Source organism: Coturnix japonica, chromosome 10 (assembly GCF_054131305.1).
Source record: "Coturnix japonica strain WE chromosome 10, WE-NBRP24, whole genome shotgun sequence".
Lineage (NCBI taxonomy): Eukaryota > Metazoa > Chordata > Aves > Galliformes > Phasianidae > Coturnix > Coturnix japonica.
The window spans coordinates 9,345,229-9,373,040 of record NC_140672.1 but is presented as its reverse complement, the minus strand read 5'-3'; the positions used below and the strand labels follow the sequence as shown (position 1 = coordinate 9,373,040).

General features: G+C 46.0%; 1 protein-coding gene and 1 long non-coding RNA gene across 3 annotated transcripts; one reads left to right on the top strand and one right to left on the bottom strand.

The window, feature by feature from the left end:
- Positions 1-2,293: 2,293 nt before the first annotated feature.
- LOC146759262 (uncharacterized) lies at positions 2,294-3,231 on the bottom strand. 2 transcript variants are annotated; one of them, XR_014932283.1, is made up of 3 exons: positions 2,868-3,231; positions 2,624-2,701; positions 2,294-2,448 (listed from the first exon to the last, which is right to left on the bottom strand). It is a non-coding gene; the product is annotated as an uncharacterized LOC146759262 (long non-coding RNA). The 2 variants fall into 2 exon arrangements; XR_014932282.1 differs by having other exon boundaries at positions 2,294-2,418.
- Positions 3,232-23,472: 20,241 nt separating this feature from the next.
- Positions 23,473-25,766, top strand: LOC146759261 (rho GTPase-activating protein 32-like). Its single transcript, XM_085510269.1, has 3 exons — positions 23,473-23,844; positions 24,110-24,252; positions 24,728-25,766. Exons 1-3 carry the CDS (start codon positions 23,753-23,755, stop codon positions 24,928-24,930), a joined length of 438 nt encoding a protein of 145 aa, XP_085366395.1. The 5' UTR covers positions 23,473-23,752; the 3' UTR covers positions 24,931-25,766.
- The last annotated feature ends 2,046 nt before the right edge of the window (positions 25,767-27,812 follow it).

Genomic DNA, 27,812 nt, shown 5'->3' with positions numbered 1-27,812 from the left:
ACGGAAGGGTAAATCTGTTTGGGCCGCTGAATTATGGAAGGACATTGCTGCCCGAACAAAGAATATGGTTGTAAAGGTGCGTCATGTGGATGCACATGTGCCCAAAAGTCGGGCTACTGAAGAACAACAAAACAACCATCAGGTAGATAAAGCTGCCAAAATTGAGGTGGCTCAAATTGACTTGGACTGGCAGAATAAGGGTGAATTATTTCTAGCTCGATGGGCTCATGAGACCTCAGGTCATCAAGGAAGAGACGCGACATATAAGTGGGCCAGAGACCGAGGGGTGGACTTAACCATGGACGCTATTGCGCAGATTATTCATGATTGTGAAACATGTGCCATAATTAAACAAGCCAAAAGGATGAAACCTCTCTGGGAGGAAGGGCGGTGGCAAAAGTATAAATATGGGGAGGCGTGGCAGGTTGATTATATCACCTTGCCACGATCTCGCAGTGGTAAGTGTTATGTACTCACCATGGTAGAGGCAACCACTGGGTGGCTTGAAACATACGCAGTACCCCATGCTACTGCTCGAAACACCATATTAGGTCTTGAGAAACAAGTCCTGTGGCGACATGGCACCCCAGAAAGAATTGAATCTGATAATGGGACACATTTTAAAAATTCCCTTATAAATACTTGGGCCAAAGATCATGGCATTGAGTGGATTTATCATATTCCCTACCATGCACCAGCTTCTGGTAAAATTGAACGATATAATGGGTTGTTGAAAACTATGTTGAAAGCAATGGGTGGCGGAACATTTAAGCACTGGGAGAAGAATCTGGCAGAAGCCACTTGGTTGGTGAATACTAGAGGATCTGTCAATCGTGATGGTCCTAGTCAATCTAGCCCCCTACACACTGTAGAAGGAGATAAGGTCCCTGTTGTACATGTAAAGAACATGTTGGGAAAAGCTGTTTGGGTCCTTCCAGCTTCTGGAAAGGGCAAACCTATCCGTGGAACTGTCTTTGCCCAGGGACCTGGGTGCACTTGGTGGGTAATGCAGAAGGATGGGGATGTTCAATGTGTGCCACAAAAGAATTTGATGCTGGGGGAGTGCAGTCAATAATTTTATGTATTTATATGTATATATGTTTGCATGTGTAGTGTATTTTAGTTATTATAGTTGTACATTTAGTTATGTTACATGTAATTCTACTGTTTAGCTATCATAATTTTACATACGTGTATATATATGTATATATATATTTACCATGATGTAATAATGTAGAATAAGGGGTGGAATGTCATGGTTTTGTAATTTTGCTATCAGTATCAGTATTCCACATCATAACATCATGTAAAGTATGGATACTTCTATTGAATGTGCAGTCCACAGAAGAAGACTACATATCCCAGAGAACAACAGGGTTAATGATAAGTCACGGGACCAGGACGCTGTATAATCTCGTTCCCAGGCTGGAGTGCCCTCCTTCTTCTCTCGAACTTCTCGGAGAGTGGGAAGCGTTCCAGCCGTGTCGCCTAGAGTTCACAGTAGGCCTCTCGGTTTTCGGGGACTCTCTCTCTCTGTTTCGTTCAATTTGTTAGCCTCAATTATATTATATTGTGTTATCTTGTATTTCGGTATCATATTTAGTAAAATAAGTTTTTCCTCCTTAGATTGTCGCTGTTTTATCCCACTCCCTTTTTCCCCCTCCTTTCCGGGCCCCGGGAGGGGGCCCACGGGGTGGCTTCCCCTGTCACGGGCATAGGTAAATCTAAGTAACCCGTGACACTCCTGCAGTGTGAGCAGCTTTGTGGATGGAGAGACCCACACAGACTTGGGCCCAGGCAGAGAACTGTGCCCTGCAAGGGAAAACCACAGGTGCGATGGAGGAGGAAGCAGCAGCACAGCCATCCCAGTTCTGCATTTCTCTCAGACTTGCTTACCCGAGACACTGGAAGAAGAGGAGCTCAAAATAACCGTGTGCTCAGTGGTATGCTCGTGGCAAAGGACACAGCCACAATTAAGAGCAACTCACTGTATCGAAAAAGGCAAACAAAAAGCGTAGAAAAACTAGGGGGCAGGGATCTCAGAAAGCTTCACAGCCACACTTCAATCAAGCTTCACCTGCTTGCAAAAAATCTTAACAGCAGTGATAGTTTTCTCCATGTAAGGCTTGGACACTCTCATGACCCAGCAACGGGGCACAGTATTCTAACCTAAGCCCAGAAGCCTGCTGTCTCCTCGACAGTAATAGAATTTTCAAAGGTCTTGGAGAAGCCCTGGATTGGATGAAGCTGTCAGATCAACATCAAGCTAATGGAGGAAGATGCTCACCTACTCCCTCTCCCATGGCTGGTGTGGATTTGGAGCAGAAAAGGACGTCTGTGTAAATAGTACTGTTGAAATATCAACTGGTAGAGCAGTGTTGCACATTGTACAAATCACAGTTGGACATCCATGGACAGCTGATGATAAAAGTAATTGTAGGGGAAGAGCTGGATGAAATATTGTTAAAAACAAATAATCATTTTAGCTGCACGTTTGTAAGCATTTCTTTTCATCCTTCTCAAAACAGTTTCATGGCAGAATAAAGAGGACACGTTCACACAGACATTTCCACAGCCAGACTAGGGAATAATCAAAGAATACCAACCAAAACGTGTTTCCTACCAGTTACATGAATCTTGAAGGTGAGTTTCTAGCCAGCAGCCTCGCAGCTGTACTCCCCTTTGTTGCAGTAATTCATTCCTGGATGTAAATCACATGTAGAAAAGTGTTGCTATGATACTAGATGACCAAGAAAGTCCTATAGCCAAAATGTTTTGCACCAGAGAGGCTGTCAGTTGATCCTCCAAATGCAAGACACACAAAATGAAGCGTTCCTTTATCTCTGGGATTCCAAGCATTATCTCACCTCTGACTTTCACTTGGAATGTTGCTTTGTCATCTTTTGTTTCACAGCTGTAGCTCCCTTGGTCTTTCAGGGTCACATTTTTGACCATGAGCTTGCGGTGCATCCCCTGGGAGATGATGGTTGTCCTCTGGTCCTGCTTCACCTCTATTTGATCTTTCTTCCATACGACAGCTCCGCTTGCAGCTGACACCTCACACACCAGCTCCAGGTCTTCAGAAGGACTGACTGATATTTCTGAAGTGGTTTTGGGCTTGCTGACAACATTAATGGCTTCATCTGAAGAAAAAAATAGAAAGTGGTTTACATCCTGACTCAGGCTTATTCAGCACAGCATGAAGATACAGTTAGAACTGATTGTAATGTCTCTGCTCATTACATTTGGGTGATCGAGTTTCACCTCTGGAGGTACTCACATACAAACGTGTGCTTGATTCTCCTGTGTAAGGAAAGAGTAAGTTCTATGCAGACAGTTCTTATTTCTTTTAATCAATTCTGTATTCTGCACACGTTCTTCTGAAGCTAAAATGAAGGCAGCTAAGTAACGTGTTTGCAATGCATGAACAAACCTATTCAACACTTTGTCTCTAAGCTAACAAGCAGCGTTTGAAGAGCACATCAGTATTTCATGCCCTTCATTCCATCCAGACAGAACCTGCCTGAGGAGCAAGCTGATGGCTGTCAGCTACAGGCAGACCAAGCTTAGCATTGCATTTCTTAGAGCAACAACTGTTGCTTTCAGTCACTGAATATACCAAGGCCAATTGCTATGCCAGGCACATTTATGGCATCAGTGAACAAATAATGAGTTAAAAATTGTAATAGACAGGAGTCATCTATTCTTGTAAAACTAGGTGACCAAAGAAGAACAGACCCTCTAGAGTCAAGCTGTTTAGAACTAATAGCATCAATCAATGTCACGTAGATAGATTACTTCCCTGCCCTAAGACCATCTTGTGACCATTTGGTGCTCCTAATTAAGCCCTCTTGATGGCTTTTTTGTCTGAGCCATGTGACATTTTGTGATAGGAGTTACTGCTAGTGTTCCCTTCACCCTACACCAAAGTAGGAGGTATCCATTCTCAGGGAATCATGCAGGCTTCCTCTGGATTTGATGCTCAGAGACAGCCCCAGAACTTTTTAAATCTTAGCTTAGCTCTCATCCAATAATGTTCATCAAACAGTGCAACTTGTCCTTTGGGGATGCCTTTGTTCTGCATCAACCAGTTCCAACGGAGTCTTCTCGGCTTGTTTTAGATCAGTTTTTTAACAGATAAAGAAAGGGGCTTTGAATTACAAAGTGAAATTGCAGAATGCATGATTCTCAACCAAACAGAACGGGAGGTGGGATGCAGGGTGAATACCTGAGCCAACACCACCTGCAAGCAATCCTTCAATATCTTAGGAATCTCTAGCCATCCCAAATCCAGTGTTGGGCTTGATCTATCATCTCTGCTGAGTTTTTAGCTAGCTGATGGTGAGCATCTTGGTGGAGATGGGTGAGCAGTCGGACTAGAGGGTCTTAATCAACCTTAAGGATCCTGTGATCAGAGGAACTTGAATGTGCTGTTAAAGATCACAAGAGCTGCACTGCAGCATGAGCATACACAGCGAAAGGCTTTCAGTAGAGCTTCGGTTCATAAATGAGGACTGGGTTATGGAAAATAGGCTCAGGAAATAAACCAGAAAACAGATCTTAACGCCAGGTTCTGTGAATGCAGCCAGCTGAATTTCACAGATATTGAATTTCAATGACAATTTCTTGTGTTATTTTACCCTCCAGCTCCACCCTGAACAGGAACAGGTCAGTGACAAGCATTACTCCTTCAGGCTTGACCTGACAGTGCTTTACTTGTACTATGAGCTAATGCCAGGAAGAGCAGGAAAAGAGTTTCATCCACGTGCCTTCTCCTTCCTTAGTAAAATCAGTGTGAAACTGCAGCCACGTCAGGCTGAAGGAGACGTCTCAGATGTCCTGCCTGGATGCAGGAGGTCACGTGTCAGAGGATGTCTGGCACGTCAAGTCTCATGGCAGTGCAGTGCATGACAAACTGCAACAACACTTTCCTGTGGGCTCCTTTGGGCACGAGGCCCAGCGGGTGACACACCTCTGGCTGCAGCTCTTCAGAGCCTCCCAGCAGCCACGTGATGCCCATGGGAGAGACACAGCTGACCCGCACAGCAGATGATTTACCAGCTAGCTCTGGTTTACAGCAAGAGAAGATACAAGTGGTGATGCTGAATGGTGAAATACTGCGAGTGTGTGGCATAGGTATAAGATTTGTGAGCCTGAGGATGTTCAAAGTCAGGATGGACAGGGCTCAGAGCACCTGATGGAGCTGCGGTGCCCCTGTTCATTGCAAGGGAGTCCAACTAGCTGACCCTTAAGGGTCTCTTCCCTATCTATGAGATACACGAAAGCTGATTCTGCGGTAACCAAGCTACCAACAGCAGCTGTTTGTCTTACAGCTTGCCAACACAGATTTTAAAATAACAGCATTGATTACTCATTTGATAGTCACATTACAGTGCAAAGCACATGGAAACGTCCATCAGCTAATTCATTTAATTCTTTGGGCAGACCTGCCAGTATGAAATATTATGCTAACATGACAGAGAGAAGAAAAGCAAAATTAAGACTAGCTGACAAGCCGTGGCAGGAAGTTCTGCTCTCCATCAATTTAGTCCCATTATTCAATTCTGTTTGGAGATGTCTCCATGACTCTCTGGAGTTTGTTCTTTGAGAAGAAGCAATTAAGTAAGCTCTCCAATGCCAAAGTGCATACACTACTCTAGGCCTTTCTTGTTTCTCCATGGATCAACAAGGGTGACAAGCCAGCAGAAGATGATGAAGAGCCTCATCATGCAAACTCATGCATTTTATCCCCCTCACAGATGCACTGACAACTTACAGCATCATCCATTGAGACGTTGTGAATTTTCAGGGTGTGTTTCTTCCCCACAATGTGCAGTTCATATTTTTCACTGGCCTTGAGCTCCTTCCCATCCTTCATCCACTCCACAGTAGCGCCTGTGTCTGAAAGCTCAGCCTGCAGTTTGGCTTCCTCACGCAGCCGAGCAGAGATCTTTTCTACATCTTTGCTCTTATTGGTAAATCTCACTGCAGCACCTGTCAGGAGCAAAGGCCTCGTTATTTCAATTGATATCAGGCTAACGTGGTCAATGTTTGCTGCAACATCTCTGAAAAAGTATCACCTTCTGTTCCTGCACTCATCATTGTGTCAGTGCTGAGCAATTCAAGATATTTCATTTGGTCTTCTTGCCGGATTTACTAAGTAAAAATCAACCAAACATCTCCTTCTGCTGATTAATAATGCTCTAAACATGCTTCTGCAGAGGTTTCCACCCAATGACAAACAGGTCCTCCCATCATGAATGTTTATTTGTTCTATTTTGTCATGCAAAGCTGTCACGGTTTGAACTAAAAATCCACCTGCGTCCGTGACAGGGGCCGTGGGCCCCGGAGGGGCCCTGGGCCGAAAGGAAAAAGTTAATTAGGAAAAGAAAACAGCGGCAACGATCTAAGGAGGCACACTTATTTACTAAATACTATATCGAAATACCGGATAACACAATATAATACAATATAATTGAAAATTGAAAATTGGGCTAACGAATCAAGCAAAATAGGAGAGAGAATGAGTCCCGTAACCGAGAGGCCTACTGTGAAATTTAGGCGAGACGGTGAAGGCTCCCACACACTCCCCTGAACGCCAGAACTCGAAAAAGAGATCAGTCTGTTCTGCGACAGAGTTAATATAGAGTCCAGGTCCCGTGACCCATCGTGTTGTTCCCTGGGAGATGTAGTCTTCTTCTGTAAGTTGCAGATCCAGTAAAATTATTCATGCTTTAAATGATGTTATGATGTGGAATACTGATAGCAAAAATTACAAAATTATTAAACCATGACATTCCACCCCTTATTCTACATCATTACATTATGTTTATACATACATACACACTCATATGTATAATTGTGAATAATCAGCAACCTTATTTTCCTCAACAATTTATATTTATTCCATACAAATCCCTAAGTTGAGAACAAAACTCTATAACCTAACCTACTATTTATTAATTTTGAGAAAATGGCAAAACTGCCAGAAAAGGAAAACACGTCAGCGGTAGAGGGGAAAGGCAGCGCTAGTAGGGCGTCCCCCACATCAAGGTGCACTCATCCTTTCCCAGCCACCACAGCAGATTCCCTTTTGACTTATACTTCTTTCCATGTGTGCTCTACACATGCATGGCCAGTGCAGGATATAGAGTCCAGATGGAAAACTTGCTTACAGAATGCCTAATTAAGGTATATAGAGAAAAGTGTTTCCTTAACATTAATCCACTCTATCTTAAGTCCTATACCTAATTGAACTATTCTGTACCTAATTGAAATATTTTCTGAGACTCTACCTATATATCTACAGGAAATCATTGGCTGCACTCCCCCAACATCAAATTCCCTTGTGGTACACATTGGACATTCCCATTTTTGTCCATCACCCACCACGTGCACCCAGGTCCCTGAGCAAAAACAGTACCCCGGAGAGGTTTGCCCTTTCCAGACGCTGGAAGGACCCAAACTGTTTTCCCCAACACACTCTTTATGTGTACTACAGGAACCTTATCTCCCTCCACGGTACGTAGGGAGCTGGATTGGTTAGGACCATTACGATTACTAGATCCTCGAGTGTTGACCAACCAGGTGGCTTCTGCTAAATGGTTCTCCCAATTTTTATATGTTCCGCCACCCATTGCTTTCAACATAGTTTTCAACAACCCATTGAATCGTTCAATCTTACCAGAAGCTGGTGCATGATAGGGAATATGGTAAATCCACTCAATGCCATGATTTTTGGCCCAAGTGGTTACAAGAGAATTTTTAAAATGGGTCCCATTATCTGATTCAATTCTTTCCGGAGTGCCATGCTGCCACAGGATTTGCTTTTCTAACCCTAATATGGTGTTTCGGGCGGTAGCATGGGGTACTGCGTATGTTTCGAGCCACCCAGTGGTTGCCTCCACCATGGTGAGTACATACCGCTTACCATTGCGAGATCGTGGCAAGGTGATATAATCAACCTGCCATGCTTCTCCATATTTATACTTTTGCCATCGCCCTTCCCCCCAAAAAGGTTTCATCCTCTTGGCTTGTTTAATTATGGCGCATGTTTCACAATCATGAATAACTTGAGCAATAGCGTCCATAGTTAAGTCCACCCCTCGGTCTCTGGCCCACTTGTATGTCGCATCCCTTCCTTGATGACCTGAAGTCTCGTGGGCCCACCGAGCTAGGAATAATTCACCCTTGTTCTGCCAGTCCAAGTCTATTTGAGCCACCTCAATTTTAGCAGCTCGATCAACCTGATGGTTATTTTTATGTTCTTCAGTAGCCTTACTTTTAGGCACATGAGCATCTACATGGCGCACCTTTACAACAATGTTCCTTATTCGGGCAGCAATGTCTTTCCACAGTTCAGCAGCCCAAACAGGTTTACCCTTTCGTTGCCAATTATCATCTTCCCACTGTTGCAACCACCCCCATAAGGCATTTGCCACCATCCATGAATCAGTATAAAGATGAAGCATTGGCCACCTCTCCCGTTCAGCCACATCTAAAGCCAGCTGAACAGCCTTTACCTCTGCGAATTGACTTGATTCTCCTTTACCTTCAGTGGCCTCTGCAACTTGTCGTGTGGGGCTCCACACAGCAGCTTTCCATCTGCGATGCTTCCCTACAATACGACATGATCCGTCTCTGAATAGGGCAAATTTCTTTTCATTTTCTGGTAACTCATTGTATGGTGGTACCTCTTTAGCACGTGATACCTCTTCTGTAGGTGGTTTTTCAATTTTTTTACTCTCAGGCCAGTCCATGATCACTTCTAGAATTCCAGGACGGCTGAGTTTTCCCATTCGAGCTCGTTGAGTAATTAATGAAATCCACTTACTCCAAGTGGCATCAGTAGCATGATGGGTGGAGGGAACCTGTCCTTTAAACATCCAGTTTATTACTGGCAAGCGAGGTGCTAGAAGAAGCTGAACCTCTGTCCCAACTACTTCAGAAGCAGCCCGAACCCCCTCATACACGGCTAAGATCTCCTTCTCAGTCGGAGTGTAGTGCTCCTCAGACCCTTTATATGCTCGACTCCAGAATCCTAGGGGTTGGCCTCGGGTCTCTCCTGAGGCTCTTTGCCACAAACTCCAAGTGGGACCTTTCTCTCCAGCAGCAGTGTAGAGGATGTTCTTCACATCCTGTCCCGTCCGTACTGGCCCCAAGGCCACGGCACGGGCTATCTCTTGTTTTACCTGCTCAAAAGCCTGCTGCTGCTCAGGACCCCATGAGAAATTATTCTTCTTCCGTGTTACCTGATAGAGGGGGCTCACTATGTGGCTGTAGTTTGGGACATGCATTCTCCAAAAGCCCACTACTCCCAGAAAAGATTGGGTCTCTGTTTTGTTGGTGGGCGGAGACATAGCAGTGATTTTGTCAATCACATCTGCTGGGATGTGACGACGTCCATCTTGCCATTTTATACCTAAGAACTGGATTTCCTGGGCAGGCCCCTTCACCTTGCTGCTCTTAATGGCAAAACCAGATTGCAAAAGAATTTGGATTATCTGTTTTCCTTTCTGGAAAACCTCTGCTGCTGTATGGCCCCACACTACAATATCATCAATATACTGCAAGTGCTCAGGAGCATTACCCTGTTCCAAAACAGCTTGGATCAATCCATGGCAAATTGTTGGGCTGTGCTTCCACCCCTGAGGTAAACGGTTCCAGGTATACTGAATACCTCTCCAGGTAAAAGCAAACTGTGGCCTACATTTTGCAGCCAATGGGATGGAAAAGAAGGCATTAGCAATGTCAATGGTGGCATACCACCTAGCTTCTTTTGACTCCAATTCATACTGGAGTTCTAGCATGTCTGGTACAGCAGCATTTAATGGAGGTGTGACTTCATTCAGGCCACGGTAATCTACCGTCAGCCTCCATTCCCCACTGGTTTTACGCACTGGCCATATGGGGCTGTTAAAAGGCGAGTGAGTTTTGCTAATCACTCCCTGATTTTCTAATTGGCGAATTAGCTTGTGAATGGGGAGCAATGAGTCCCTATTGGTGCGGTACTGCCGTCTGTGAACCACTTTGGTGGCAATTGGTACCACTTGGTCTTTTACCTGGAGCAACCCCACAGCAGAAGGATCATCTGACAGACCAGGTAAAGTTGACAGCTGCTTAACACCGTTTGTGTTAACAGCAGCTATCCCAAAGGCCCATCGATACCCCTTGGGATCCTTAAAATGTCCCATCCTAAGGTAATCGATTCCCAGTATACATGGAGCCTCTGGACCAGTCACAATAGGGTGTTTTTGCCAGTTTTTACCAGTGAGGCTTATTTCGGCCTCCAACATAGTCAATTCTTGAGAACCCCCAGTCACTCCATGGATATATATTGGTTGCGTCCCTTGGTGACTTGAGGGCATTAGGGTGCACTGTGCACCAGTGTCCACCAAGGCTTTATATTTCTGTGGTTGAGATGTGCCAGGCCACTTAATCCACACAGTCCAGTATACTCTGTTGTCCCTTTCCCCCCCCTGGCTGGGGGCAGGGCCCCTCTATTGTTTACCTCGGTGGCTTGCAGCAACTGGAACTTTCCCCCTTTTGGAAGAGTTCGCCTTGGTGGTTGTTTTGTACTGTAATTCTTTCACTCGTGCCTGAAGTGCAGAAGTGGATGAATTATACCACCTCTTTATATCCTCCCCATGATTACTCAAGAAATACAACAAAGCAAAACGTATGGTCTTATCGTTGTCATTTGCTTGAATATGAGGACCTCTCTTTTTTATGGTTGAGATTTTCGATGATACGGGTCGAGAGGAACTCATGTTGTTTAGCTTTTTCAATAGGCGATCGTGGGAATCCTGGTCCCCATCATCTGGTACCACCATGGATCCATCTACATCAGGCATGTTAGTCAACATGTCAATAATATCATTTTGTGTTCCCTCCATTCTGTTTAACCTTTCAGCTATTTTGACAATGGCTGAAGTATAACGATTAACTTCTGTAGTGCTTATAAATAATTCAAGCTCCTGAAGTTTAGCAATTAGTTCATTAACAAGGGGTTTCCTTTCCCCTTGGCCATATACTAATGCAAGTGCACTGGCATGCTTTTCTGGAGCAGCCCTTGTAAAGTCACACCACATTTGTCGTGGTACACGGACTATCTCAGGATCATGTAATTGGTTCGGGTCATTGCGGTTGAAGTGGGAGCTGTATAGCATTTCCAACAGAGCATTTTCTCTCAAAGTTTGGATGCCTTTCTCTATATCAGTCCATTTCCTTTTCTCAGGCTCCAAGTCCCGTTTAAAGGGGAATCTATCTCTTACCGCTATCAACATCCGCTTCCAGAGGGTGTAGGACTGATCTTGGCATGTGCCAATACCTCTGTCCACACGTGCATCTCTGGAAATGCTACCCAGTTGGCGAGCTTCATTGCCATCAAGCCACACACTGCTGGCACCATTGTCCCAGCATCGAAGTAACCAAGTGACCATATGTTCTTTTGGTTGACGTGTGTAATCCTTTCTTAGATCCCGAATTTCACTCAGTTTTAAAGATCTATCAATAATGGTCGTAATACTTTGCTCACCTTTTGCTCTATCAAGAGTCCCAGGTGTTGATGGTGGTAACTGTGTTGATGAGGCTGCCCCATCTATAAGTTTGGACTCGAGAAATTCTCGTAAAGAAAATCTAACTTTTGGCTCCTCTTCATCTGACTCTGACTCTTGTATTATTTCCTCTAGGTAACCCTCCTTCTTTTTCCTCTCTCCTAACTTCCTCTGCTCCTCATACTTCTTCTGCTCCTCTATCATCTTCTTATACCCCTCTAACATCCTCTGCTCCTCCAACTTCTTCTGGTCTTCTGACTCCCCCTGCTCTCCTGAGTCCCCCTGCTCTCCTGAGTCCCCCTGCTCTCCTGAGTCCTGCTCTCCTAACTCCCTCCGCTCTTCTAACTCCTTCTGCATTTTCTCTAACTGAGTTGAAAATTGTTTTACTTTTCGCCCTCTTACAGGGGCAACCAACATTGTATCTGGTGCCCCTGGTAGTTGGTCAAGGTGTGGTACATACGGTTCAGACTTGGGGATGTTCCCCTTGGACTGGAGGGTGCATAGCTTGGATCGGAGGAGATCGCGCTCGAACTCCAGGGTGTCGAACTCAGCCCTGAGGGCATTGTACTTGGACTGAATTGTGTCGAACCCGGACTCGAGCGCGTCGTGTTTGAACTGGAGAGTGTTGCGCTCAGATTGGACGGCATCGTACATGGTCTGGAGGTTGTTACGATCGACCTTGATAGCATCGAACTGAACCTTGAGGTCGCTGTACATGGACCGGAGGACATCTCGCTCAGATCGGAGGGTGTTACACTCGGACTGGAGGATGTTGTGCTCAGACTGGAGGGCGTTGTAATCAGTCTGGAGGGTGTCACGCTCCGACGGGAGAATGTCGCGCTCAGACTGGGGGCAGCTATTCTCAGTCTGGAGGGCGTTGTGCTCGGACTGGAGAGTGCCGTGCCCGGACTGGAGAGCATTGTGCTCGGACCGGAGAGCGTTGTGCTCGGACCGGAGAGCGTTGTGCTCGGACCGGAGAGCGTTGTGCTTGGACCGGAGAGCGTTGTGCTCGGACTGGAGAGCGTTGTGCTCGGACTGGAGAGCGTTGTGCTCGGACCGGAGAGCGTTGTGCTCGGACTGGAGAGCGTCGTGCTCGGACCGGAGAGCGTTGTGCTCGGACTGGAGAGCGTCGTGCTCGGACCGGAGAGCATTGTGCTCGGACTGGAGAGCATTGTGCTCGGACTGGAGAGTGTCGTGCTTGGACCGGAGAGCGTTGTGCTCGGACTGGAGAGTGCCGTGCCCAGACTGGAGAGCGTTGTGCTCGGACTGAAGAGTGTCGTGCTCGGACCGGAGAGCGTTGTGCTCGGACTGGAGAGCGTCGTGCTCGGACCGGAGAGCATTGTGCTCGGACTGGAGAGCATTGTGCTCGGACTGGAGAGTGTCGTGCTTGGACCGGAGAGCGTTGTGCTCGGACTGGAGAGTGCCGTGCCCGGACTGGAGAGCGTTGTGCTCGGACTGAAGAGTGTTGAGTTTGGATTGCAGGGATTCTTTCTCATACCAATATGTGTCTCGTTGATATAGGAGGTCTTCTCTCTCAGCTCTGAGACTCTCTTTCTCATACCAGAATGAGTCTCGTTGTTGTAGGAGGTTATTTCTCTCATCAAGGAGACTCTCATTCTCAGCCCTGAGACTCCCTCTCTCAGCATCAAAAACTTCCCTCTCAGAAATGGTATTAAATAAGGCCCGATAAGCATTAGCTAGGCCCCAAGTCATTTGTGCCTCCTGAGATCTGCCTGAGCCACAACATTCCTGTCTCAAATATGCGGTCAAACTCTTGGGATTCTTTAAGTGTTCAGGAGTAAAGCTCCATGACACTAAAGATGTCTGTCTTCTAAAAGTCTCTCCAAAGTCTCTCCACACTCCCTGCCACTCAGTATTCTCTAATTCTAGGGAAGACTTCCTCCTGAGGTTATAAATCCAGATACTGAGTGAGATCACTACAATAACCAACAGTAAATTCAGGGAGATTAATAAGATTGACAGTGTGGTCCACTGGGACAGCTGGTCAGTCGAAGACTGCTTAAAGGATGCAAAGAAAAAAGGAAGAGCACGCTCAAAAACCACCATTTCCGTACTATTAGTTGCATTAGTTGCATTAGTTGCATTAGTTGCTCCCTCTGGAGCTGCATGCAGATACCAAGTAAGCGTTGATAACCATGCTTTCAAATCATTATACATGTTTACAATTCCATAGGAAAAAGTGGCTAGCTTAAACATGCTCCAATATGTTTGGAGCATCACAAAAGAGGAACTAATGAAATGCAGTCCCTGGTAGAACAAACTTACTAGAGGGAACATTTTTTTTCTTTTTTTTTTTTTCTTTTTTCTTCAATAGAGAAAAAAACTAAAAGAAAACAAAGCTCAGCAGTGTTTATAAAATATACCGGAGTATTGGCAGTCCGCCTGGACTTTCAAGGTCAAGCTCGCAGGCGCAGAATCGCAAACCTAAGATAGCTCCTTAACAAAGAAAAACAACTTGTAGCTCTGTTAAAAGCTAAAAGAGCAACAGAAGAAAACACAGAAAAACAGCAACTCAATATGCCCGCATTCTCCACCAAAATCTGTCACGGTTTGAACTAAAAATCCACCTGCGTCCGTGACAGGGGCCGTGGGCCCCGGAGGGGCCCTGGGCCGAAAGGAAAAAGTTAATTAGGAAAAGAAAACAGCGGCAACGATCTAAGGAGGCACACTTATTTACTAAATACTATATCGAAATACCGGATAACACAATATAATACAATATAATACAATATAATTGAAAATTGAAAATTGGGCTAACGAATCAAGCAAAATAGGAGAGAGAATGAGTCCCGTAACCGAGAGGCCTACTGTGAAATTTAGGCGAGACGGTGAAGGCTCCCACACACTCCCCTGAACGCCAGAACTCGAAAAAGAGATCAGTCTGTTCTGCGACAGAGTTAATATAGAGTCCAGGTCCCGTGACCCATCGTGTTGTTCCCTGAGAGATGTAGTCTTCTTCTGTAAGTTGCAGATTCAGTAAAATTATTCATGCTTTAAATGATGTTATGATGTGGAATACTGATAGCAAAAATTACAAAATTATTAAACCATGACAAGCTGATTGATAGAGATATTATTGGAATGATTGCTCCCCTACTTCTAAACTATTCCAGTGCAATCAGAAAGGCTGTCTGAACCTGGAGCTGAAAGTACTGCTCTATGGTGATGCAGTGGTAAACCTGGTGACTGAATGCACTGGCCAATAGCTGTGAACTGCAGACATTCATCAGCTGGCATGAAGCAATCTGCTTCAGATACCAAGCAGCTGGGTAGACTGGCTTACCCTACACTCAGTGCTATCATGTTTAGGTCATTACCAGGACTCACATCAGTCCATGGGATGCAATTTCAGGTATTTGGTACAGGCAGTGAATGCCTGCAGCCCCAGTTCTAATCATCAGATCACAGCAACTATGCCTTGACTGTAAGAGGAAAGGAGAGGGATCAAAGCAAATACCTCTCACTCTCATCTTGGTGCTGACATCAACATTTTCGGCAACAAATTTCACTTCTGCTCCACCATCGTTCTTGGTGATGTTCTTTATGATTAGGCTGTGAGTAGTTTGGGTTCTCTTGATGATGCAGGTCTCGCTTTCCTGTAAGACTTTACCACTGAGGTACCAAGTGCTGCAACACATTGTTGTAAGATCAGTAGTAAACATGGCATCCCCTCCAGGTACAGCTTCACCAGCTGTTAGGGGGGATTTCACAGCCAGGACTGGTTCTGAGGAAGAACAACATGGATGTCTTAATGCTCTTTAGATGCAAGTCTGGTATCTCATTTAGAGATGGAAGATTAAATCATAGGTACATTTCTACTTCTCCCTTTGCATGAGTGCTGGAAGAAGCACTTCTATGCTTAAGATCTGTTACAGAAAGTTCTGCCTCTTGCACATGTGAGATATCAAAAGATAAGGATATTCATGTCTCTGTCACAGAAACAGAACTTGTATCACTTTATTGGTAGCTGGAGGTTGACAGGAGAACTAGTAATAAAGGAAAGCCTTTGGTGTGTTAATGCACTACTATCCTCAAAGTCAAAGGAAACATCTTTAGGGAACCAACACAGCTGCTCAGCTCACACTGACCCATTTCCATTGGGGTTTTTGTGCTTACCAAGGTGCACGCTCCCTGGGAATTCCAGAGACGGGCTCTGTCCATGCGCATTGACTGCAGACACTCGGAACTGATCATCAGCCTCTTCAGACAGATTGCTCACCGTGAACTCTGGGACGGGGACATGAGACTCGTGGCACCTCACCCACCTGAAGCCAGTTAGTTTATTGCCTTCCACAATGTAGCCATCGATTGGAATGGGGCGTTGCATCTTCGGAGGGGACCATGCCAGCGTCACTGAGGTTTCTGTTTTATTTTTCACCACGGGGTCAGCTGGGGGCTGGGTGGGAGGTTTTCTGGGAGCTGAACAGAAATAAATACAGAAATATTAGCATAAGGTCATGTAGGCTGGAAAAGACCTTCAAGATCAGCAGACTCAACTTTCAGCATGACCTACTGAGTCCCACCATTAACTACTGTGGTACCTGAGGACATACATGACAAGCTTATTCCTGCAGGTATTTGCATAGTGAATATATTCACCCTCTGGTTGCTTTGGAACATTTTAGAGGTTAAAATCCCATCAGACTTTTTCACTGTGTGCAGCCACTGATACAGGCAGGAGGCTGGGAATTACCTGATGGGCTCTAGTTACAGACTACTGACACAGTAAAGGATTGATTTCATTTCATTTTGGCCATCAGAAGGTATGGTGTCTGCTTTAAGTCACCCAATTATAATTTAAGACTCCAATTATAATCATATGGAGAACAGCGCATTTAGGAGAACTCATCTCATCTCAATAAACCTGAATGAAATCACAGAATCATAGGATCACGGGAGGGCTTGGGTTGGAAGAAACCTTCAAGATCATCCAGTTCTAAACACCCTGCCATGGGCTGGCTGCCCACTAACCAGCTCAGGCTGCCCATCACCCATCCAACCTCGCCTTCAACACCAAGGACAGGCATCCACAGCTTCTCTGGGCAGCCTGAAATGGAAGCAATGAGCCACACGTTGAAGACACTGAAATATTCATTACTGTAGAGAGAACCAAATACTCCATACATATTGCCTGCCTGGTCAATTGCATTAAAATGCCAACAACAGACTCATCCAGCTCATTGAAAATGGTGTGAACATGGCGTACAGTATTCTTCCAGCAGCTAGTTAGATCTGCAAAGAGCAAAGACAGGAAATCTCAATGCCATACAATTTTTCTGACCCATCCTGACACATAACTGCTTTGATGTGCACTGTTACCAGCCTGTCAGTTGCTGTTAGTCAGTGCTGGATGCCATAGGTCCCACTAACATAGCATGAAGCCAAAAGCTAGACGCTGGAATCAGATCTCCTGACCTTACCATCAGAAATTGAGATGTCATATTTTGCTCAGAGGTGCCTGCTTGTAGGAGGGACAGCTACTGAGCTTTTTCTGCTCCAGGAACCAGCTTGAGCTCCAGAATTTAAACAGCAGTCAGAAATTAAACTGAGCTTTGTCACCTCCATCAAATAGAAGGAGTGGTTGGGTGGTACAGCTTTCCAAATAACTTAGAAACTGGCACAACAATCAGATGCCTACCTTTTCTTTTTGAACTTGTTAATACATAGAGCTTAATAGCATCAGAATGCCCCAAGCACTTCAGATAACATGACAGCTATAAACCCTTCTTTAAGGATTCCTTAGAGTAACTGTAATTCAGTGGTGCTGGTGGGAGAAGGGAAGTCGTGATCTTCCCAGATGGTGAATAGAGTTGATGTTCACATGCAGACTGGTGCTGCAGCACAGCCAGAAACCACTCATTTGGGAAACACAGCACCAAGAAAATAACAGGAATAGCTTCATAAAATCAGGCAGCTTCACCCAAATTTCCGTCTGATCATCACAGTGGCCCTCCTTTGGACCCACCCCAACAGCTCCACATCCTTCCCAGGCCTGGACACAGTGCTGCAAATAGGGCCTCACAAGAGCTGAGCAGGAGGGGACAATCACCTCCCTCTCCTGCTGGCCACCCCTTTTTCAGTGCAGCCCAGAACACACATGGATCTATCTTTTTCATATGTATATTCCCATAGATGTACGTATATATACCACACCTACACCCCCACAATCTGCTACAACTTCATATTCCTCCCCACAGTCCCCGACAGCCCCCAGTAGCCCCATATCACCCTAAGGCCCCCACAACCCTCTATCTCTCCATACACCACCCCTTAAAGCCCCATACCTGCCCATATCCTCCAATAGCTCCCCACAACCCCTACACACCCTCACAGCCCCCTAGAGCCCCTAGTCCTCCTATGGCCCACCACAGCCCCATATCCCCCCTACAGTCCCCCTCAGCTCCTTTTACAGCCCCTGCACAGCTCTATAGAACAGTCTGATAGAACTACCTCTAGTAGAAGCAATCTCCACACAGAGATCCTTTCCCAGTGGCACTCAGCCCTTCAGTGGGGTCTAAGAGAGCTGCAGCCAGACTCAAACACAACTGCTCACACAGCTCAGCTGCCTTCACCTGCGCTCCTGACGCTGACACATTGCAGCCCCACATCCCCCTCTGCCCCCCCCACAACGGCCACTCCCGCGCACTGCGGCTCAGCCAATCGGAGCCGGCGGAGCTGCCGCTGCCCAATGGGAGGCCGGGGGAGGCCGGCGCTGGGACGGGGAGAGGAGAGAAGAGACAGAGGCAGCACTGAGGTGGGATGGGCTGATGGGGAGTGCGGGGAGGACAGGGGGGTGTGGGGCTGTGGGGGGGCAGAGGGGGATGTGGGGCTGCAATGTGTCAGCAATGTGTCTTTTCTTCCCTCAGAGTTATGATGAATGCCAAAGCAATTGCTCACCACCTACCAATCAGTGTCCAGTTAGCCTCCTAGTAGTGGAAGAGATTTACATGAAGTTCTACCCCCTTCAAAACTCCTTCCACAATATGTCATATAGTATGGAATATCCTTTGGCCAGTTTAAGTCAGCTGTCCTAGTTCTGTTCCTTCTCACTTCCTTGGGCTCTCAGCTGAGATTGACTGTGGCTCTGTACAACGCTGCCTGGCAGCAGCTGTAAGCATCACTGCGCTATCTCCATTGTTTCTCTAGAATGAAAACGTAGTATTATATCAGACACTGAAGAAAATAATTCAGTCCCAGCTGAAGCTCAGACATCCTTCATTATCTTGTGCTTAGGATTCTTTCCCTACAGGAAATGTGAGATAATTATTGCTATTTGGTACTATGTTCTGTAGCTGAGCTGGATTTTGTTATCCTTGAAGAAGTATCTTCCTCTGAAAGGGGAGTAAAACATGATGCTCCTAATGAGCAGAGCAGAGACACAGATCTGATCTGAGTGTTGGTTTCACATTTTTGTGATGCTCTTTGCTGCAGTTTGTATCTCGAGAGAAGCCCTTGTGGTGTCAGTCTGTTGTGTAACCTGCTCTAGTTTTGTGCCTCAAGGAAGAGTGATCCTTTAAACAAATGGTGGCTATACAGAGGGTATGGGGTGAGATGCATTCCTCTGGCCCCATCCAATGGATTTTCTGTCACTGAAGACTTGAAGCACAGGTTAGGTACTGGAAGGCTTGAATATTTCCTCACCAGTAGGTTAGAGCTTTGCATTTTGTAAGCTGCTGGTATCTCGGAGTAAAGCAAATCATTACAGCACGAGCATTTTCCTAGGCATCTTATGAAATCCCTCTATCTAAGGCTACTGGAAGGCACTCTGAACAAAGATCATTCTCCCCAGCTTCTCTTCTCTGAGTGGGAGCTTCAGCCCCCTGCACAGGCTGGAGGTCATCCATAGAACTTGCTTCAGAGTTTGTTTCAGGTTGTTATCCTTCCTGGCCAAAAACCAGATACAGTATTGTAGATGTGGTGCAATGAGTGTTGAAGCAGGAATGACTTGTCCTGGTCTGGTTGTGCTGCTTTTTAATGCAGCTGATGATCTTGTTGTACTTCTTTTCTGTCAGAGCACACTGCTGGCTTGCATTCAGCCTGTGGTCTCTCACCACTTGTCCTCCTAGTCCCCAGGTCCTTTCCAACAGATACAAGCTAGTATTTCCCACCTGGGATATTGGAAGATGGGAACTTGCCAGCAGTCAGTGAAGATCTCTGAGACAGCGAGAGCGAGCGAGCTTTGAGTAGACTGGGAACCACTGTCTACAGCAGGAAATAAAAGAAGAGAAAAGATGTTTCCTTGGGCACTTGGGTGGAAATCATTCCTGACTGCTTTCTCATCCACCGGGAAAATCTGCTGATTGACAATTTGAAGCTGATAGACTTTGGACTCTGTGCAAAGCCAGAGGTAAGAGGATGTGTTAAATCAAATACAATGTGCCCCCAAGTAATGCATGTTTGACCACCGTATGCTACAGGGGCTTGTCCAAATAAACACCCTAAAATCAAGCTGTTTTTGTGGCTGACATGTCATTGCATCTTGTTTGGAATGGCCTGAACTGTGTGAGAGTGGTTAACAGTTTGCTCAGAAGCACAGGTAGATTATTTTCTCTAGCTAGACTCCCTGTTTTTGTAGTCTAAGCTGTGGATAATCTTGTAGGTATATCACCTGTGTTATGCAAGGGTCTGTAATAGGAGCATGGGGTTGGTGTGCCTAAGGAACCTTCTAAGGATCTGTATGTAGGATGAGATTGTGGATAGAATAAAATGACTTTTGCAGGTGACGTACAAATCCTGTGATTGCATATGCTTGAACTGAATTGTTTCTTGATCTTCAAACTGATTTCCAGAAGCCTTTATTAACATGTAAGATGGGTGCTGGTAAGAAAGAATGGGAAGACTGCCTTACTGATTCCAAGAGAATTATTTATCATCAAATGATTTTTCCTGGCCAAATTTAGAGCCTCTCACAGGTAATTGAGACCAACAGGCTGTTGTTGCACAATCAACAGGCACAATCGAGATGATCAGCTGAGGAAAAGAAAGCATCATGCCAAGGGTACTAGATAAGTGAGCAGCTTGAGATCTGCACATTCATGTGATGCTCATGGTCTTAGACAATATTTGCTTAGTGAGGTCACATTGAATGAAAGCAAAATCTAAGATGAATGAAAATATACAGAGTAGAAGAAGCCTCTGAGGCTTCTGAAGTGTTATGACCAGAAGACATAAACTCTGTTAAAGCAAACGTTTCTCTCTCTTTTTTGTGTTCTTCCAGGGAGGCCTTGATTACCACCTGAACACATGCTGTGGAAGCCCAGCTTATGCAGCACCAGAGCTAATCCAGGGCAAAGTGTCTATTGGCTCAGAGGGATGTAGAGCGGTGTTTGTTTTCCCCTCTTTCCCTTCCCTCTGCACAGAGCATTTAAAGGCAGTGGAGCTCAGGTAGGCTCTCTTGGTTTCCCTTCTGAATTCTGCTAGGTTGCATTGCTTGGTAGCTCTCAGAAGCTGTCAGTGGCCACAGACTAGAAAAGTGCAATTGGTCTCAGTTCACACAGCTGGCTGGTTTGTCTCTGGCTAATCCTGAACTGCCTCAAGCGACTGCTTTGGGGCTCTACAGAACAGCAGCTTCAGAGATCTCTTTCTATTACTAAGTTTTTGAAAGAGCAATTTGCTCTGTTAATTATCCATCATTTCTGTGCAGTCTGTTTTGTCAGACGTGTCTTTAGCTTCCAAGTTGTAGGTGAAGACTTGTTTCCATTGTAATGCACAGTGTACTAAAAACTGAGAGATGTCTGGAATTTTGGAACCCACTACTTGCAGTTGTTAATCTGTCCAAACTGGTCTGGTTTGGAATGCCCTCATCCTTCTTGAATCGCTCTGCTGTTAAAGGCGGAGCAATTCCTACAAGTGCCATGGCCCCACCGTTGTTCTAATTCTTGTTTCTTTGTTTTCCACACACTGCTTTTCAAGCCTCCTTTTTCTTTACAGTCCAAGTGAGAATTGCACTGTGAGGTGTCTGAACCTTGTTGTGCCTCTACATAAAGAGAACAGCAGCAAAGCCTGACAGGTGACTGTGCTGACAGCTCTCGTAGCCAGTAACACGTAACTGTGCTAAATCCCTTGCGACGGCTTAGATTTCATTTTTGCCAGTGAAATCCTTGTAAAAGGAACTGCAGCAGTGTGATGAGCTAAGGTGAAGGTGCTGGTTTTAGTAGTGCTCTAAGCTGAGTGGAAGAACAATTGAATGAGGGTTATATGCTTTCTCTGGGACGATAAGGTTTTTTTTTCTTGAGATAAAGAGCCAGCTTTTCATGGGCTATATGTGGGCTTTGGCAAGGGCAGACAATCCAGTCTGTCAGGAAGCCATTTGAGGTGCTTCAGGTTTGTAAGCTTGTCTTTTTGTTTTTTGAGGCGGATATTTGGAGCGTGGGTGTAGTGCTGTATGCTCTGCTGTGTGGGTTTTCCCTTTGGATGATGACAATATGATGGGACTCTACAGGAGGATACCAGTGGATATCAGTGGTGCTAGAATACACTGAGAAGGGAAATAGCTGAGCTTGACAAGAGGCCTTGCTTTTCGGATGGCAGAACATGCTGAGCTGTGGGTAGAAAGGCCTGTCTGCTGAATATTGTCCCTGTTTTTGCTGCTTTGTCTACCAGTATTTTGTGGATTTGGTTCTACACTTGGTTGGCCTATGTGGCACTGTAGCCTGATTCTATACCATGATAGCATACAGAATTTAAGGAGAAGTATTTTCTTGCCAATGGGCGGATTTTTTGTATCTGGTTCTTCAACTGGCTGCTCCCTATACTATCTGTAGTAAAAATAGAGACACATCATTTGATTTCCCAGAAATGAATGTTACTAAATGCCAGCTCTTCTCATGTCTACGAAGAGCAAAGTTCTGCATTTGCTATTAGAATTTCCTCTTCCAGAATCAGGAGGTAATGTAGGAACCCACAGATTGCCTTCAGAATCCAACAGTTAGTTCTGTTTCCTTTGGGAGTGCATAACAACCTGAGCACATGAACTGAATGACGTGGCTTTTCAGTCTGGTACAAACTCTGCTGTACACTGAAACTTGGTCCATTTGTAAGCAGGACTTTGTCCATTTCTGCAGGACAGCAGAAAACCCTTTGTGCTAATCATGATGCCAAGAAGCAGAATGCGGCAAATGGCAGATGATCCAACTGCTTCAGGTGTTCATTTCCTTAAAACTGCGAATAGTTTTGGACTGAGAGTTTGTAAGCAGAACGGAGCTCTTAAAGCTGTCAGAGATTATTTCTGCACTGTTCAATTCTATCTGCACAACATACACAGGATCTCAGAACTGCGTTGCGTGAACTGGTGGAACTTGTTGAAGTGAACTGGGATGAGCAAATTTTAGAACTTAGTCAGAACGCAGTAAAAAATGGATAATCTCATGGGTATTAAGGTACAGGCTTGCTATTTCTGCACTGAATTTGTTTTTATTTTACATGGTTGTGATCTGAAAGTTGCTTGAAACACAGGCACCTCGGCACTGTTGTGTAACTGAATTTCACACATTATAGACCCTCAAATATCCTGGAATCTAAAACTCTGACTTGTTTTAAGTCTGCTGCTTGAGTCTATTCAGGGTCATAGTGTCTGTGTGAAGTGGAGTGTGTGGGGAGATTGTTGCTGCAGATCCTGGGAAGTTGCTGTGTATTTGCAGACAATGGCTGCTGTTGGTCACTGGGTGCCCCTGTTCCTCTGCAGAACAGCTGTGCTGTGCATGCAGCACAGCATGCTGTGCACGCCATGGAACTAGGAATCAAGAAGAGATAGAAGCTTGGCCTTGATGGCACGGGCTGTGTGTATAATCAGGAGGGGTGTTAACTCTTTGAAAGGGCTGATAATATCAGGACAAGGGGAAATGGTTTTAAGTTGAAAGAGGGAAGATTTACATTGGTTGGTAGGGGAAGTTCTTTACTAGGAGAGTGCTGAGGTCCTGGAACAGGCTGCCCAGGGACGTTGTGGATCCCCCATCTGTAGAGGTATTCAAGGCAAGGTTAGATGTGGCCCTGGACAGACAGGTCTAATAAATGTGGAAGATAGGTGGCCCTACCAGGCAGGGGGAGTGGAGCTTCATGATCCTTGAGGTCCCTTCCAACCCGGGTCATTCTGTGATTCTGTGTTCCCCAGATGCCTCTTGGAAGTCATCAAGTCTGCCTCAGTGCTGACCACCAGTGCACTGTCCCCATGGGACTTAATGAGACACTTGGTGTCTCTGGCTGGGATCTCCTCGGTGATAAACATGGACGCGAAGAACTTAGCAATTGTGTGGGCTCCAAACCTCTTAAGGTAAACTTCTTTTTCCTTTTCAACACGATGCTTAGTTCTGCTCTCCTCCAACCCCAGGGGAACAATTTCTAGATGACAGTTTCTACTCACTTGTTTAGCTGGGACTGCTGTGTCCCTGATCATCCAGGATAATTTCGTCAGTGGCATCACTGTTTGCCCACTGCGGAAATCTCCGGAGCCCAGTTTGACAGTTTTTGGCTACAGAAATTCAGACTTGGGGAAATGATCTTGGGGAAATGACTTGTAAGATCTGCCTTTTCTTCAGATCCCAGCAGAGCCAATCTCCCTGCGCCAGTGAAGCTGCCTGCATGGAGCTGCAGACCCAGTCAGCTGTTGTGGAATTCCTCATCAGCCACGCAGATGTCCTCTTCTGCTCCAAATCCACACCAGCCTTGGGAGAGGGAGTAGGTGAGCACCTTCCTCCATTAGCTTGATGTTGATCTGACAGCTTCATCCAATCCAGGGCTTCTCCAAGACCTTTGAAAATTCTATTACTGTCGAGGAGACAGCAGGCTTCTGGGCTTAGGTTAGAATACTGTGCCCCGTTGCTGGGTCATGAGAGTGTCCAAGCCTTACATGGAGAAAACTATCACTGCTGTTAAGATTTTTTGCAAGCAGGTGAAGCTTGATTGAAGTGTGGCTGTGAAGCTTTCTGAGATCCCTGCCCCCTAGTTTTTCTACGCTTTTTGTTTGCCTTTTTCGATACAGTGAGTTGCTCTTAATTGTGGCTGTGTCCTTTGCCACGAGCATACCACTGAGCACACGGTTATTTTGAGCTCCTCTTCTTCCAGTGGCTTGGATGAGCAATTCTGAGAGATATGCAGAACTGGGATGGCTGTGCTGCTGCTTCCTCCTCCGTCTCACCTGTGTTTTTCCCTTGCAGGGCACAGTTCTCTGCCTGGGCCCAAGTCTGTGTGGGTGTCTCCATCCACAAAGCTGCTCACCGTGCAGGAGGCACAGGCTGAGAGGAGAGGTCAGAGCAGCTCTCCTGTTGCAACACAGAGCAGCAAGATACAAGCGGAGGAAGGCCCTGCAGCTGTACTAAGGAACTTGGATGCAATCATTGATTTTCCATCTGAAAGATAAAGAAAGAGGAATTCCCTTTCCAGCCCCCATCATCATTATTTGGGTGATTTTTATTGGTTTACTTTTTGTCCGTTACATCTCCAAGGACTCAACTTACACACAGTTGCCCTACGGGCTCAGTGGAGCCACACAAGGTGCCTTTCCTTCCTGGTTGGGCAGGCAGTCACGAGATGCAGAAAGCCACACTGACGTCTATCCTGGTCTGTGTTGGCTGTACCTGGAAACACTGGGGTTTTCCAGATTTCAGGGCCACACACCTGAAACCAATTGTGCTTCTCCTGTAAGCAGAGCTGTTGGTCAGACTTGCAGGCACTACAAATTAAAGATGGCAGTGAGCTGAGGCCGAGGAGGTGTTAACGTAAGAGTCAGAGATGCTTTTGAGCTTCCCTTATGGCTGCACCATTCCTCAGAAAACAGTTACGCCTGCCAGCTCCTGTCCTGTTCTGCTGTGGAGACTTTACTCACATGGTCTGCATCTTGATTGACATGGTTGAGAGGAATGTAGCCAGCAGGACTTGAGGGCTGAGCTGTAGGAATGGAAGCATCCTCTGCTGTTTGAAACAGAGGGTGTTTCTAGGCTGTGTTTCAGCAGAAAGCAGGCAGTGGCGGGAACAGGCAACTATTGGCAAGGGCTCGGTGCAGCTCTTCCCTCATCCTGCACCACGACTGACAGCATGCTCTGTTTTCTCTCCAGACTGAGTTCTCCCAGTAAGAGGGCAGAGTCAGCAGCTGGCAGTTGGCGTTCCTGCTTCTGCCTGGGCAAACCATCCCCTGTGGCCAAACACCAACTGCAGAGCAGTGCCAGGGAGCCCTCTGAAGCAGAAGTCGTGGTCCTGGCAGGTAAGGGTGCAAATCCAGCTTTCAAAACACTGCTTGTCAGCAACACAGGTAGAATTCATGCTTTCAGTGGGCTTGTGCCTCCTTCTGTATTCCTGCGTTCGAGCCCGTGCCTGACATCGTTGGTTGACTCCTGTCTTTCCCAAATGAGTCTCGCAAGCTGCTTGAAACCTGCTTGACAGGCAGCACCAAGCCTTTGCCTCCTTGGATAGTGAAAGTTTGACGCTAAATGCTGTGTATCTACTCTTTCCAGGTGAATCCATCCCTCGCCAACACAGGAACCCACCAGCAATTTGCAATGATGCACGTTGTGCTTCCATCAATGGAGTGCAGTTAGGATGCATGAGTCACTGCAGTTCCAAGGACAGCCTTCCAGGTGACAGCAATGATGGAAAGAAGGAGCTCTGACCTATTCAGTTTTGGGCCCCTCCATGCAAGAAAACCTTACGTTTCTGGAACGTCTTCATCTAAGAAGGTAGTGAGGGGTCTGGAGCAAAACCTTACGAGGAGAAGCTGAGGGAACTAGGATTGTTCAGCTTGGAGAAGAGGAGGCTCAGGAGAGACCTTATAACTCTCTATAACTTCCTGAAGGGAGGTTGTAGTGAGCTGGGGTTTGGCCTCTTCTCTTGTGTAATCACTGATAGAACTAGAGGGAAAGGTTTTATGCTGCGCCAGGGAAAATTCAGGCTGGACATTGCGAAACATTACTTGTCGGAAAGGGTATTCAGGCATTGGAATGCACTGCCCAGGGAGGTGGTGGAGTCACTGATCATGGCAGTGTTCAAGAAACGTTTGGATGTGGTGCTGAGGAATATGATTAAGCCGGGAAGTATTGGTAATGGTTGGACCAGATGATCTTCTAGGTCTTTTCCAACCTTGATAATTCTGTGATTCTGAGCTGAGAAGCTTGTCTTGCTCAAGTCCTGCTTCCAAGCTTAACCACCTACAATGAAGTAGATGTCAATTTTCTGGTGTCCTTCAATTCCATGTCCGCATTTTCCAAAAGAAGGAGGTAACCAGCTACAGTGAAGTGAGCAATTTCAGTGCCTATTTCTGATGGTGGCAATGAGTTCAGAGGTCACACTTAACTGATAGTGCCTGTTTCCATTCTGACAAAGGCTGTAGTTGCAGCTGACTTCCCGAGGCTGCCATACGTATTGGTGATGCAGCCTTGGGCTTGTGCGTTTGCATGACTCCCACCTTTCCTTTCTGTGTCTTGCAGGTCAGCTGGTGCTGGAAGCGGCCGGTATCTGAGTAGGAATGAAGGTGAGTGCAGGAGCAGCTGCTGAGGGGAGGAAGGAAGTCCATGCTAATGAGCTCTGAAGCATCTGCGGGTTCGGTATCAGAAGAAGCAGAAGTGATGCAGGGGGCTCCCCAGCAGGAAGCTGTCTGATCCAAATGCTTGCTAGGAGTTTGGAAGCCCAAACCCTTATGGTCTCTGTAAGGGTGGCTAATATAAAGATGTTAACCAAGATGGTGGTAAATAGTCAAAGGTTGTTAGCAAAGGAAAACTCACCAATGTCAATGTTTTGACCAGAAAGCTGAGGCAGTCTCAACTGGGGAGCAATCTCCAAGAGATGCTGCCTCAGTGGTGGTCAGCCCTTAAATGAGGTCTCAGAGGAAGTGGAGTTGAGGTCCACCCCTTCCAGGAGCACAGCTAGATTACTCTCACCTGTGCTCCCGCAGCTGACCCAACACTTGCCTCAGCTGATTAATCAGAGGTTCAAGCTGTGATTTCCCATACAGTCTCTAAGCTGAAGGCAGCATCTCCTTGATCTAATGGTGGTGTGCCTGAGTGAGGGAGTGATCCAAGCTGGATGCAGAAGAGTCATCTTAATTTCTCTGCTATTTTACTTCAGATGACACCTATTGGGTGTTGGTTTCTTAAAATTTGGATCTAGGAGGTGGCCTCTCCCTTTGCTTCTGGTGAAAGCACAGTAGTGCAGCAGGAGTAGAAGACAAAGAGGTTTTCTTCGTGACAGCAACACCGATTATTTGATTCAAATGTGGAACAGTGATGAAGATGGTGAAGAACAGATCCGCCT